Source organism: Chrysochloris asiatica, unplaced genomic scaffold, assembly GCF_000296735.1.
Source record: "Chrysochloris asiatica unplaced genomic scaffold, ChrAsi1.0 scaffold00128, whole genome shotgun sequence".
Lineage (NCBI taxonomy): Eukaryota > Metazoa > Chordata > Mammalia > Afrosoricida > Chrysochloridae > Chrysochloris > Chrysochloris asiatica.
The window spans coordinates 7,419,028-7,433,725 of NW_006408646.1; the positions used below are offsets into that span (position 1 = coordinate 7,419,028).

The 14,698-nt window shown below is 47.2% G+C and overlaps 1 protein-coding gene across 2 annotated transcripts; it reads right to left on the minus strand.

The window, feature by feature from the left end:
- Window positions 1–3,585: 3,585 nt before the first annotated feature.
- Window positions 3,586–13,502, minus strand: SEC14L3 (SEC14-like 3 (S. cerevisiae)). Of its 2 annotated transcripts, XM_006869243.1 has the most exons (12): window positions 13,444–13,502; window positions 12,462–12,537; window positions 12,158–12,201; window positions 11,962–12,021; window positions 10,845–11,033; window positions 9,853–9,948; window positions 8,473–8,533; window positions 7,205–7,288; window positions 5,319–5,425; window positions 4,804–4,943; window positions 4,538–4,707; window positions 3,586–3,707 (listed from the first exon to the last, which is right to left on the minus strand). In XM_006869243.1, the coding sequence occupies exons 1-12, from the start codon at window positions 13,495–13,497 to the stop codon at window positions 3,586–3,588; spliced, it is 1,203 nt and encodes a 400-aa protein (XP_006869305.1). In that variant the 5' UTR covers window positions 13,498–13,502. The 2 variants fall into 2 exon arrangements, with proteins under 2 accessions (XP_006869305.1, XP_006869306.1); XM_006869244.1 differs by lacking the exons at window positions 11,962–12,021; window positions 12,462–12,537; window positions 13,444–13,502 and having other exon boundaries at window positions 12,158–12,169.
- Window positions 13,503–14,698: the final 1,196 nt, after the last annotated feature.

The following is a 14,698-nucleotide window of genomic DNA, read 5'->3' on the forward strand; positions in this document are numbered from 1 at the left end:
ATCCGACCCATAGCGACCCTGTACAGGGTTTCCGAGGCTGTAAATCTTTACAGGAGCAGAAAGCCTCATCTTTCTCCCGCAGAGCAGCTGGTAGTTTCGAACTGCTGGCCTTAAGGTTCGCAGCCCGATTCGTAACCCCTATGCTACCAGAGCTCCTAGGAAGTTTTAATAATCATTTTATACTTCTCAAGGCAGCTAAGGCCCTCTTCTTCCTATTCAACCCTTTCTCTCCTAGGTTGCTCTGCCCTCTCATCCTCCTTGGCCTTCTCTGCATTTCTAGGCTGAGTCCTTAATGGACTGACTATTTGTTCCCTCACCCCTACTCTGCTGCTAACCACTGCTGGAGTGGGGAGGGAGGCCTATTGAATGAGGCCACTGAGTTGGTCTCTTCCTCTCCCACATGTATTCGGAACTGGACTTGGAATATTGCTGCTGAGGAGGCCTGTTTCCCATCACCAAGTTATGGAGCGGGAGCTGGGATTAAGCAGATGCTGAGGGTGTTCTCTAGTTCTCAGCTCCAGCCCTGGCTTTGAGACCCCTGCATGAACCCTGCCTCCTGGTCCCAAGTTCTCCTCTGTTCACAGCAAGTTTCTGCCAGATGCAGGAGAAGCAGCTCTCAGGACATCCAGCAGCACTGATCAAGGCATCCTTGACCCCAAATAGGCCCCTGCTTCCTCATCCTTCAGCTTGCCACTGCACAGTGTTCTTTTCCTTCAGTAGACCAGGCTGAGCTCCTTGTCCCTCCACCGCATACCACTGATGGCCAGTTGTCCTCTCCTAGGCTCCCAAGACATGTCTGCCCCAAATTGCAGGTACTGTCACCCTCTTCCACGAGAGTGCCCCTTTGTCCCCTAACACATTCCCTTCTGGGGTTGTCAGGTGAAATAACAGGATCTCAGTTAAATTTGAATTTCTGATCAACAATGAATATATATATTTTTAGTACAATTTCCAAATATTGCCTTGTTAAGTGCCGTGGAGTCAGTTCTGACTCTCTGCAACTCTGTATACGTTTTCCAAGGAGGAGCTGGTGGGTTTGAACTACAGATCTTGTGGTTAACAGTCCAGTACTTAATCCTAGAGAGACACACCAGGATTCCAAATGCTGCCTAATGTTCTGATTTGTATTTCTCCTAAATCTGACAACCCGTTTCTCTTCCTCTTCTTTGCTTTCTCCCGTCTGTCTCCCTTCTCTGCACCTCCCCCAGCCCAGGAAAAAGGCATTCTCATCCTGTTCTGGCAGGTTCCCACAGGATGGGGACTGAATGGTGCAAGTGATGAGGTGGCCTTAGCTCTAGTCCTGTTTTCCCTGCCCACAGACTGAAGGAAACAAGACCAGTGTAGATGGGAAATGTTCACAGTGCTGCAAATTTATGTGATATGCTAGGAGTCGGGGCTCATACTCTGCCCATGCTCAGACCCAATGGGCTTGGCCTGCAGCTCATCCCACAAAGCCTCTCACAGCATTAGTTTCCCATAGCCTTTGGTTTCTAACCACCCACATTCTTGGTGTAATTTGACTCTTCTCTGGCAAGAGTTGTCAGGACCTGCGACTCAAGCCAAGGTCACATCTTGGAATTGGGAAAGGAGGCCTGGCATCTCTCCCCAGTCCACCCAGGGTCTCAGTAGATGTCAATGGGTTCTGCTTCACAGAGGCCACGTGAGCTGAGGACAAGCTCTGGGCTTCGGAATAAATGTCTTGCCGAGCTCTGTTGTGAGTACCCTTGGACAAGCTGCTTAACCTTTGTGGATCTTTGTTTTCTCAGCCCACTGACAAGGACTGGAGAATAATATCCAGGACACTTCTCCTGGAAGATCTAGGTCTAATATGTCACTTCTCCTTTGTGAATGTAGGATCTTAGGCGTTGTTATTATAGACAATTAAAAGAAACATCTTTAGAATAAAGACAATAAAAACTGGACCCTAGATCTGCCACTTAAGATCTGTGTGATGTTGGGTAAGTAACTTCACCTCTCTGAGTCTGTTTCATTATAAGTGGTCTCAGGATCAGAAGAATAGGATGGTGCCTGGCTACCATTCCTGAGCATTTTGATGAAAGATCCACAGCAGATCAAAAGGGGAAACATGCAGGACAGAATTTCAAAATTTCATGGAATCTAGATTTTCTGGAGTTAATAGAGGCTGAATGATCTATTGAGATGATTGCCCTGAAATGATCATTCAATCTGAAGCCAAAAATATCCCTTGACATCTTCTTAAAACCAAACGGTAGCTTAGCTTAACTAATAAAGAATGTCTGTTGTGAACCTTGAGCTGTTTTATTACCTATTGAAGATCCAGTTGACAACAGCATCAGGCAAGATGAGATAGAGGGCAGTGAGCGTATGTCAATGGGGGAAGGACAACAGAGAAAAGGAGGGTGAGAAAGATTGCTCAACTTGAAGAATGCAATCAGTGTCACTGAAATGTACTGTAGAAACTTGAATTGGTGTATTCTCAACAAATTATTTAAAGCAAATAAAAAAGAACAAGTGATCTCAGGGGCTGGTATGAGAGTGAAATGAAGTAAATTCACCAAACATTTGGCATGATAGCTGTGATTTTTATTATTATTGCCAAGTGGCCACTAGAGTCAGACATAACTTCCTTTGCTTCCAGGAAAGTTCCTTGAGTTGCTTCAAAGGAGGGAGTGAGGGTGAGAATGATGGGGTGGGTTGGGGTGGGGAAATGTGTGTCCTGAGTTAGATGGAGCCTGACGCAGCATCATCTATCAGAGGGACGTGGTTTTTGTGATTAGGACCCTCAAGAGGCAGCCACTGTCGAAAAGGGCAGTAGTGGTGGTGGGCTGTCTGGGGCTGGGTCTCCAGATTACTCTATCAACAGTCCATTCCCACTACTCCGTGACTCCTGTCCAAGGTGCTGAAAATTGTCCTCAGGCCTAGGTCTCTCATCCTACACATCTGTGAACCACCCACTTCCTATCTCCTAGTCCTCTTTTTAACACCACAGGTATACAATGAGCATGGTAGTAAAACAATTAAGGGCTCAGCTGCTAACCAAAAGGTTCGTGGTTTGAACCTACTCAGTTGCCCCACAAGAAAAAGACCTGGCAATCTGCCTCTGGAGATCGCTATAAAGATCGCAGTTTAGGAAATCTTATGGACCAGTTCTACTCTTGTCACATGAGTTTCTGTGAGTTGGATTCAACTAGATGGCACCTAATAGAAAACTACATACAAATACAAAGAGGGGGAATAAAAAGAATTTAGATAGGTCTCCAACCCAAGGAGTTCACAGGTTATAGGGAAGGTAATTTAAGCACTCACAAATGCCTTAAGAGCACTAAGAATAAAGGCTGGGGGTTCATTTTCCTATCTCCTAGAGGCTCGGTGACATCCCACTTCCTAGCTTCATCTTTGCTTTCTTCCTCTTCTGAAACTTTGGTACCCTCCATGACTGTGCTTCTTCTACCTTCCCTAATCTGACAACAGCATGTGGATCTTCCACAAAGCAGCCCTTTCTCTAATGTCACTGGGTCTGGAGGACTAATGATCCATTTCTGGGGATGGAGAATATAGAGAGAAAGCAGAGGGCCGGAGTTCTCTGAAAAGTGAGGGAGACATCTAGACGGGAGTGAGCTCCTTGTCGTATTTCTGCATGCCCTCATCCGGGAGCAGCACCTCCACTGTGAAGCTGACCTTCTTGGCATGAACAAAGCTATAGGTGTTGTCGAAGCGCAGGACATCTGGGGGACAGATGAACAGATGGGCAGTTGGACCTAGCTTCACACTCCCTGCATCTCTTCCTTGGCCATAAGGGAGGACAGGCTTGTGTTTCCACCTGTTTTGTTTGCCAAGCTGGGTTAAGTTTACATCACTACTGTTCCCTGGTATGGGAACTGTCCATGGGTATTTAGTATTGTTGCCTGAACAGGACCTGTAAACAGACACCTCCTCCTGGCACCAAGCCCAGGCTGGCTTTAGTTGCACCAACTGAGAATGGGAACAATGGTGATTATATACCATTGTATCCATACCCAGAGGCTCACATGATGGGAATATAGAAGAGGGGGCAGCTGGAGCCATCAGATGCCTCTTAGACCCTTTGGACAATGTGAGATGCTAGACCAGGCTTACCACACACCCTCTGCCTCCTCAGAACCATCCCAAGAGGCAGGAGTAATCATTGTAGGAATGATTACTATAGGTGACCTACCCAACGACTGGTATGACATTAGTGCAAATAGCTAACATGCTTGGCTGCTAACTGAAAGGTAGGAGGTTTGAGTCCACCTAGAGGTGCCTCAGAAGAAAAGCCTGGTGTTCTAATTCCTAAAAGTATGGAACACAGAAAAGCCTGGTGTTCTAATTCCTAAAAGTATGGAACCTTTTGGAGTCCATGTATCTGTATCATCTCTGACTGTTGGTACACAGGAGGTGCTCACAGGTATGAACCGAATGAGTGCACATGTGAATGGATGGCACTAACCTAAGCTGGGTGTCTATGTTTCTCCTCTAAACCATGGGACATTTGGCTCCAGCCTTCTGGTGTCAGGGCCCAGCAGGACAAACTTACAGACGCCAGCTTCTGAGCAGGTGAGACTCCCATCCTCGGGCACCATGTGGGCGTTATAGCGCTGGCTGGACAGCACTTCTGTCATTTCACCTGCCCGCTGCCGCTCACCCATCTTGGTCTTCAGGAAGACCCCAAAGCCAATGTCTGCCCCATCTGATGAGAACTGCCACCTGTGGGATTTGGTATAGGGTAGAGTTTCTGCTTAGCCCAATGGGTTCCCTGGGGATTGGGGCCCAGCCAGGATTGGGATGGTAACCTGTTCATACCTGAGGACACATCCTGGGAACAGAATCTCATACTCCACTTGGTGGGTGGAGCCACGGTTGATCTGCACTGAATGCTCATACTGAGTCTTCACCTGGTCCCGAACGTACATAGACTTGGGAATCTCCCCGCCATAGTTGATCTGCAAACACAGGGATGGTGGACTTGCCCCTCTAGGGTCATTGTTCATGCTTTTTCTCCTGCCTGAGATACCTTCATCATCTACAAGAAGTATCCTGATCATCCCGGCCACTTATCTCTTCTGGGATGTTGTCTTGCCCTCTAGACTGGGCCAAGGCACCCTCTGGACCCTCATAGGTCCTAGCATCTGTTTCAGCTCAATTATTTGGGTCAGGTGAACACTTTGGGTCATTTCCCTATGGGAGGGCAGATTTGGAATTGCCTTGCTCAATATCTGACTCACAGGAGTACCCTCTACAGATGTCTGTGGAATGAATGCATGGGAGGGAAGGGGATCCAGCACCACTTTTCTCCCCTGTCCTAGGGTTCTTTGTACCATGGTTAAGCATTTGGGGTTCCCATCTGGGTCCGTCAGGGTTCCCCCAAACTGGGCAGGTAGTTCCTCAGGACTGATGAGTTTCAGCAAACCTTCCTTCCAGTTATCTGGGGGCAAGGAGAATGAAGGTGGTTATAAGACATGGAGGGGTAGATTGCAGGGACCTAGGATGTCACTGGTTGATCTTGGTATAAAAGTCTGACATGAACTCCAGGGGATGAAGCGGACAGAACTTTGGTGCTGGAGGAGACTACATTCTAACTGTCTATGTTGATGGTAGCTGCAGAAATAATGGGAGAAGTGGTTCACAAGCTGGATATGGAGTTTACAGGGGACCTAGCCACCCAGTAAATGTGAGTGAGAGTGTTTCTGAAAGACAGACAAACCAAATGGCAGAACTGAGGGCAGCCCACAAAGCAATGAACAAGCAAAGAGCCAAAATATAGATATGCTCACCATTGAAACTGATAGCAAGTTTGTCATTAAAGGCATGACAGAATGGCTTAGTAACTGGAAACAAAATGGATGGAAAACAGCCTCTGGAAGAGATGTTGTCAACAGAAATGATTTTGAGAAGATTGATCAAGCTTCCCAAGGCAAGGATATTCAGTGGAAGTATGTTCCCATTGAGGCATCAAAGGTAATGAAGAAGCTGATAGACTGGCCACACAAGGAGCTTTGTTTCATTGAAATAAGACTTTGTTTTCATTGCTACCTTCTCTCTTGGTTCTAAGAGTTCTGCATCCAGGAGTGTTTAACATGTTCCCAGGTCCATGGTCAATCAAGGTTACCACCCTACCCCATGGCCTCCAGTGGGATACAGGTGAAGACTATAAGGCTTAACACAGTAGGGCCAAATGCATAGTGCCCCCTGAGACACCAAATGGGACAGAGGCCTCGGACTTGTGTCTTGGAGTGAGATGGTAAGCCATACTGGTCCCAGATTTGGAGGCACAAGAAGCCATCTAATCAGGCTACCATGTGATCCATCAAACTCCCATTCTAGTGGGATTGAACAGGGGCAGAGGTCCAGGTGTCAAGAAATAGAGGAATCAGAGATTTTAAAGATCTCATAAATCCTCAAATACCTTGATTCTATGATCTGACCATTTTGCTTGGGAGAAGTTACCCTCCAAGCATAGAGTTATTGGTGTGAATTTAAGAACTATTTCTTTTTTTTTCTTTCTTTCTCTGTCTCTTTTGATCACAATTTTCTGCATGTAAAATTAACACATATTTATTGTCCAAATTTAGAACATACAGAAAAATACAAATAATAACATTTAAAACCACTTGAGTTCTCACCATTCACAATTCATTGTTATATTTCTTTCTAGAAATATATATTTGTTTTCACACAATTAGGATTGTACTGTCACATCGCTTTATAATCTCCTTTTTTATTTAATGACAGCTTTCACTGCATTCAATATTCACTCACAGCACTATTTTTCATGGCTGCCCCCAAATTTATCCAATTAATACATCATAACTTCTTATTGGTTGACTGACTGGATGACTTATTGGACTTCCTTCCTTGTCACAATGCTTCTTCTCACTCTTCATTTCCATCTTCTTTGCCCTAGGTTGTCATCATTTAGATAATGAGTATTGAAAGGAAACTAAGGCCCATAGTCCAGAGGTTGCCTACCAATCAAACTGAAACTGATAAGGAAGTAAGTGTAGAGACCTTAGTCATCAAAGGGGCATGGCAGGGAATAAAGCATGGGTGGCTGGATAAACTTTCTAGTGTAAGACCAACCTCATTTTTTAAAAGGAAGAACCTCCGATGCTAAGAGGTGGACAGAGTTATAGATGGGGTGATGGACCAACCTCACTCCAAAGCTCATGCACAGAGCTCAGAGGATGATGCTGGAGCTACTTACTTCCAAGCACTATGATTTTCCTGCGGGTATCTTCACTCAAGAAGGGCTTCATGAGGTTATAGCCCACAGGGAACAACTTGGTGGCTGGAGAGACACAAGAAAGGATAATGGGGAGAAAATAATTCCACTGGGCCACTGTCTCTAAGTCATAACCAGCAATATGGAGTAATCCTGGCCAGTTCCAATGCCCTGCACCCAACCACCCAGACAACTAAAGAGTCTATTTGCCAGTTTGCTAAATCAATAAATCATCCAATAAATCATCCAACATATCAACTTATTAACAAACAAGTCAACCAACCAAACTCATCAGCCAACTCACGAACCAGCTAATCTACCAGTCAACCAGCTAGTTACCCAATATACCAGTGAAACAGCCAGGAACTGTCAACCAACTCACCTTCTAACCAATCAACCAATCAGTTAGCTAAACAACTACCCAACAAATCAGACAACAAAGAAACCAATCAACTAAACAACCAACGAATCAGCCAACAAACTTCCTGCTCCAGTCAGTCAACCATTCAAACAATCAGATGGTCAGCTATCCAAGATCTAGTCAAAAAACAAACCAGCCACTTAATGAACGAATCTGCCAAGCAGTCACCCACCCACCCACCCAACCAACCAACCAAACTGCCAAGCAGTCACCCAATCAGTCAACTGGCCAGTCAAGTAGCCAACAAGCCAAATAGCCATTCAACTATATACAGTCAACCAATTGCCCAGTCAACTAGCCAGCATCTGATTAGCCAATCAACCAACCAACCAGTCAACCATCAAATACCCATCCAACCACTCACCCAAACAACAATGAATGAAATGCTCAAATAAATATTGAGCATCCACTGTGACCTCAGATCCATGGAGGATATAACTCCTGTCTTCAAGCTGCAGACAACTCAGACAGGAAAACACTATGAGCACACATAAGACAACTGGAGGTACCCATAAGGCAACAAACAGAAAAGGCAAGATTACATTGCATTATCTGACAGTGTGAGAGGGAGGAAAAGTTCAGCATGGACAAGAGAAATGAGGAGAGATTCCTGAAGAACTGGGGTTGGAGCTGGCTCTTCTTACAATAAGGCCAGCCATAGCTGTTACCACTTATCAAATGCTTACTCTGTGCATGTGCTCTAAGTGATTTGCATGCAGCCAAACACCAACCTGCCTCACAACAACCTTGGGAAGAAGGTGTTATTTTCATCCCCATTGTACAGGTGAGGGAAAAGAGGTACAGGAGAGCAAAATCACTTGCCACACACCTTTCACGATGAGCATAAACTTCAGAGTCTCTGGATAATTTTCTTCAAGGAGGCCAAAGAACTATGAAACCAAGAAAGATCAGGTTAGAGGCCACACCTAGCCTTCTATCAGCATTTCCTCTGTAATCAACTCTCTGGAGAAGAGGCTGTGGAGGGTTTCTCTTTTTTCACCTCCCCTGTTTAGCCTCTAGAGGGCACCATCTCCCCTCAGACTATTAGAACTGGTGGTGGTGGTGGTTAGCTGTGAGATTGTTGTTGTTGTTAAGTGCCGTCGAGTCGGTTCCGACCCATAGCGACCCTGTACAGGGTTTCCGAGGGTGTAAATCCTTACGGGAGTAGAAAGCCTCATCTTCCTCCCGCGGAGCAGCTGGTAGTTTCGAACTGCTGACCTTAAGGTTTGCAGCCCGATTCGTAACCACTACGCTACCAGAGCTCACAGCCCGAATAGTAACCGGATAATTATTACGTAATATGACTCGATGGCACTTAACAAAAACAACAACACTCCATTGTAGAGACCTGGTGTGGTGCTGTAGGATAAGCACTGGACTGCTAACAATGCTACCCACAAGGTGTTAGTGTTGGTGGTGGTTGTGTGCTATGGAGTTGGTTCTGACTCATAGGTTGGTTGGTAGGGCTTCTGAAGCTGTAAGTCTTTAAGGAAGCAAACAGCCTCATCTTTCTCCCACAGAACCACTGGTAGTTTAGCAGTTCAAACCCACTAGCAGCTCTTCAGAAACCTTATGAGTCATAACCAACTCAACAGTACTCAACAACACTCTCCATTGCTAGAGGGAACATTGTAATAAAGATAGTGAAGTGGTAATAATAATGCCAGTTGTTGTTGTTAAGTATTGTTGAGTTGATTACCACTCATAGTGACCCTGTATAGGGTTTCCAAGGAGCAGCTGCTGAGTTTGAACCACTGACCTTGCAGTTTGAACAGACCTTGTAGTCGAGTGCTTTGTTCTATAATAATGACTACTGTGTATTAAATGTTCACTATTTACCAAGCACTATGTGCACATTTGCATATCCACTCACTGAAGTATCCCTACATCCCTTTTATATACATACTAATAATGTTATCCCATTTTATAGATGAGGTAAAGTGACTTGTTCAAGTAACAGAGTTGGGGATGACAGGGTTGGGAAGGGTTTGGCTGAGGGTGGCCTCTGTGGTTTTAGCATTGTCCTGAGGCCTGTTCTGTGGGATCTTCTAGGAACCATATGAAGGCCCTTATGGCCCTAAGCTGCAGTGATGAGGCTCAGGAAGGGCTCCATCTTTGACTAAATCCTGGCTCTGAGTAGGCAGCAAAGTCACAGACAACTAAGCTGGTCATCGAGCAAGTGGGAGACCCTAACAGGTTGTTGTCTCACCTCCTGGTACACTTCCACCAGAGGTTTCCAGAAGTGCTTCAAGCCCAGCCCTTCGCAGTCAAATATCATTACGATGGTCTCAATCTTCTTCCCCAGCTGTGAGGATGAGAGCAGGGTGCAGGATGCAAGCTCACAACTTGGGAGATGGTAACCCACACACATAAACCCTCAGAACTTCTTCCAGCCCCTCAACCCTGTCCTCACAGGAGTAAGTAGACAAAGCAGAGAATGCATTTTCTTATCATCCATCCATCCAACTATGCATCCATCCATCCATCTATATATCTACCCATCCAACTATCCATCAATTCATCCATCCATCCAACTATCCATCCATCCATTCATCAACTCACTATCAATCCATTTACCTATCCATCTATTTATATGACCAACTATCCATCTATCCCTCCACTTGTCCTACCAATATTTATTCTTCGAGAGTATAATGTGTAATGCTCAATAATCCACAGTTCTTGTCCTTAAAGGGTTGGAGAGATTTAAAAGTTACAGTCCAGTGACAAATGCTTTGACAGAATGGCACAGGGGATGTGGGAACACAGATGAAGGGTATTTAATCCAGATGGGAGAGTCAGGGAAGGTGATATCTAAGTTTGACACCTGAAGGATAAGTAGGAGAGTGTTAGGTGAAGTTGAGAGGAGCCAGTGTGGATAGTAGGGGTTGGGTGATCCAGGCAGAAAGAGCAGCAAGCGCAAAAATTCAGAAGAAATAGCATTAACTACCATTGTTGAAACCATGCCTTAGGGCCTACGTACTAAGCCATTTAATCACGATTTTATTTAATCTTCACAATAATTATTGATTATTAACCCTGAATGAAGGTGAGGAAACTGAGGCTCAGAGAAGGTGAAGTGACTTTCCAAGGCTGCACAGTAATTGGCAGAGCTGGGAGTTGATCCAACAAGCAGGCCATGCCCCAGGCCCATCCTTCCTTCCCACCTCTCACACATTCTCAGCTGGGTCTGGGCCTCACCCGCTCAGTCTGCAGGTCACATTCATCCCGAATGCGCTCGCAGTCCCTCATCTTGGTCTTGAGCAGGTCCTGCTTGGTGGCAGAGAAGAGCAGCCCTTTGGGGTCCAATGGCCCAATGATGTCGTACCACACAGGACAGCCATCCCGGTCATGGCCGCATAAGCCCCCAGGCATGTACTTCTGGATCACCTGGGTATGGGAAGATACACAACACTTGGCACAAGTGACACACTCTCTAGAGACCCCCAGACCAAAGTGACACGGGGGATATGAGCCTATGCACTGTCCTCCCCTGGAGGGTGGCATTATTGTCCCAAGTGAGACCTGAGGGTCCCATGGCTGGGGAACTTACTCACAGTGGGCAAATGGCAAGATCAAGACTCAGGCTGGGCCAGGCTCTCAGCAGCTGAGCTCCTAAGTTTGGCCTCCAATGCCTCCCCTATCCCATTTCTACCAGGAGGGTTGGGCTTAATGATGAAGAACATGAATTCTGAAGGTAGACATGGTTCATATAAAGATTCTGCTGCTCTGTGCCCTTGGGCAAGTGATACTACCTCTCTAAGTCCCCGTCCCTCTTCTGTAAAATAGTTTGTATGATCCTTTCCTCATGGGACTATTAGGGAAAGTCCCTGAGGTAATGTTGGCAAAACACAGTGCCCATCCCAGAGCTTGTGCCCCATAAATGAAGCTGCTATCATTACTTTACTGTCATCACTAGTGCCCTGGGGAAATTAATTTCTTTCCTACCCAGACAGGATGCTTTGAGCAAGGCTCTATGGGAGAGAGGTGCAGAGGTATAGCGTTACTGTAGTGATTAAGAGCGTGGATCTGGGAGCCAGACATGCTGGGACTATGAGACTTTGGGCAAGTTGCTTAACTTTTGCTGGATCTTAGTCTTCTCATTTATAAAATGGGGATGATAGTACTCACCTGGTTTAATGGTTAAATGAGCTTTACCTGGGTTAGGTAACATCTTAACCCAGGCCTGGACCTTATAAGTCCCCAAGGAATTATTATTGTTATAGGAGAGATACCTGTAGCCCCAGGGGTCCCATGCCCTTGAGTCTGCTTGGATAGTATGTTGTGAAAGACTGGATGTGTGGGGTGTTGGCCTCACCTCTGGAGGCTGCCAATCACGGATGTTGTCAATGTCCATGGTCTTACGGAACTCCATGTGCTGGAAGGGAAAAGTGTGATAAGGCCCTCTGGGCTCCCAGCACCCCTGAAGAGGGGATAGAGGTAAGCGCTTGAGGCATGGTTTATATGTTCCCCATGAAGTCGCTCCCCAAATCTCCAGGGTGAATGAGCCTCACCTTACGGAGCATGGCCTCTGATTTCTGCAGGTCGAAGTTGCGCGCTAAGGGAAGAGGGAAGGAAGGAAGATGTAAGGAGGAAAGAGGATGTATTGTCATTGCCGTGCCTACTGCTGGGTAGGGAGAGCTATGCAGGGCCCTGGGGAGCTTTGTGGGGGCCTCCCTTTCATGCCCTCATCTCCTGGAGCTAGACAGGTGAATCAAGTTGAGTGGACAGATCCAAGGACAGTGGGTCGTTCTGGAGCAGTTGGGACCAGGCACTTCTTATTGCCCTCACCCTGACTTTCTCCACCTCTGCCCTCACCTCGGAGCCAGCGCAGAAGGAAATAGTCATCAGGGTTGGGAAGAGCAGGTAGCACATCCTGGACATTTTCTCGGAACTGGGAAGAGAGGTATACCTTGGTCTCCAGTCTCAATGATTATTTTCATCATCCTGCCTCTCCTCCCACATGGGTCTGGCCCATACTGATGGGTGGGTGAATGAATGGATAGAAAGAGAGATGGATGATTGGATGGGTGGATGTGCAGATGGATAGATGGAGGGGTACATGGATATAAGAAATGAAGGAGAGATGATTGGCTAGATGGATGAGTGGGTGGGTGGATGGAAGGAAGAAGAAATGAAAGGATGAATAGATGGCTAGGAGAATAGGAGGATGGGATGGGTAGATAGATAAGTGGAGGGAAGAAAGGATAAACAGTTGGGTGGGAGGGTAGGGTAGATTGGAGTCCGGATGTATTCTAAGCTCTCACCATGTGTTAGCCCACCAAGGCTTCTGATTTTTCATCCCATTTTCCATGGTTAGTGATATGTGACCTCTTCCCCAATTACCATGGAATGATAACACACCCAGCTCTGACTCTTTGCTCATCCAGGCAAATCTGTCATTTTTCAATGTTGTCCCCCAGGGAGGAAGGGAGGACAGAATTAGAGAGCAGACCTTGAGCATCCTTCAGCTGCCACCTATGGGGCTCTGGGAAGGAGGGAAAAGGGGCCCCAGCCACCAGACAAAGCTCTCTGAGCCTGGCTCCTTTGGGAAAACAAAACAGGCTGGATCCTGAGTGGGTATCATCCCCACTATTGCCTGTAAGCTCAACCTCTGCCTGGAACAGGGCTGATATTACCAGACACTGTGGAGTGTAACCCTGGAGCAGGTGACAACAAAGACAGAAAATGTCAGCGGACGTTCTAAACTGGCAGATTGGGGTAGGACCTGCTGAATCAACAGAGCGGAGCAGGGTTCTGGCCACCCTGCCTCTTAGACCTTCAGGAGAAGGGCTCTCACCTTGGCCAGGGTCTCTGCCTGCTTGGGGCTGAGGTCTCCAACGTGGCCGCTCATGATGCCAGGTGAGGTTCTAGAAGTGGTTGCCGCTACAGGTGGAGGTCAAGTCTAGTCTCTCAGGCCTGGCCCAACTGGGGCCTTTTGCCCCCACTCCTGGGTGTGGCTCTAAGCACCTCCTACTTGGCCAACTGTTTGGATTGCACATTACATAATTGGGATTAAGTGAGGCCCCGTGTTTGGCTCTGGAACAGGTTGGGGGGCATGTGGGGGCCAGAGGGAGTGCCAGGGGACCCCTGCCAGGAGGAGGTGGCTGACAGGGGATGAGGCTGGCCTCCCCTGGCCATGGTGCCCAGGATTAGTGCCTGCAGAGCCCTCATCTTCTAGGCCACTGTCCTGGAGAAGGGGGCATCTCAAGGAGAAAGACTGGCTCCCTTTCTCTCTGGGCCTCAGTTTCCCCATCTCACTAATGAAGAGATCCCACAACTGAGGTTCTCCAAACACCTTCCCCCTCCTCTTCTGCTGCTGAACCTGCTCTAACAGGGTTCAAATCTATGAACTTGGATCTACTGGTAGAGAATTATTTATATTATCTGAGGGTTAGGAGGCCTCAGAAGGGTGTTGGCAAAATAAAATGGGAGTGCATCAGCTTGGGACTATAGTGACAGACCCCTGACCTTAAGGGGGTCTACACAGACTGAAACCATCCCTGGACTCGCCCAAACTACTCTTCCCAGGTCCCATGCTCCTGGGCTTTCCTGGGTTCCTACTTTTAGGCTATCCTGGGCCTCTATTCTAGGCTATCCCAGAACCTCTTGGGACTAATTATGGGGGTAGTGCCATACACTTTCTCTGCTCTGGGATTTGGATAGACTTGGACCAGGAGGAGAAGGAGGGGCTGTCTTGGGTCATTTATTTCCACCTGGGGTGCTGCCCGCACTCAGGGGAGTTAGGTAACTGCACCCCCAGCCCCACCCCACTTCACATTCCGGCTCCATCTCAGCAGACCCACTTCTCACCAGGCTGCGGCTTCTGGGATTGGGTTCCTCCCCTGCTCTCTCATTAGTTCTAATCCTGCCTAGTTCCCACCAGTCTTCTTTCTCACTCTAATCCCTCTAATGGGAGGCACCCCAGTCACTGCTGGAGGAAGCTGAGCTGGGCAAGGAGACCCAGAATGGGGGTGCCAGGGTCCAACAAAGAGTTGTGGACCTGGCCTTCAGAGACACCACTCAGCCCTTTCCCTGACCCAGACCACAAAGAC

Bases quoted from the DNA above. Each gene is read 5' to 3' on its own strand.
- SEC14L3 (XM_006869243.1), bottom strand. From the start codon at position 13,497: ATGAGCGGCCACGTTGGAGACCTCAGCCCCAAGCAGGCAGAGACCCTG. The intron at 12,202-12,461 runs GTGAGGGCAGAG...CTCTTCCCTTAG, and splicing joins CCTTCTGCGCTGGCTCCGAG to CGCGCAACTTCGACCTGCAG. The intron at 11,034-11,961 runs GTGAGGCCAACA...TCCCATACCCAG, and splicing joins GTGATTGGCAGCCTCCAGAG to GTGATCCAGAAGTACATGCC.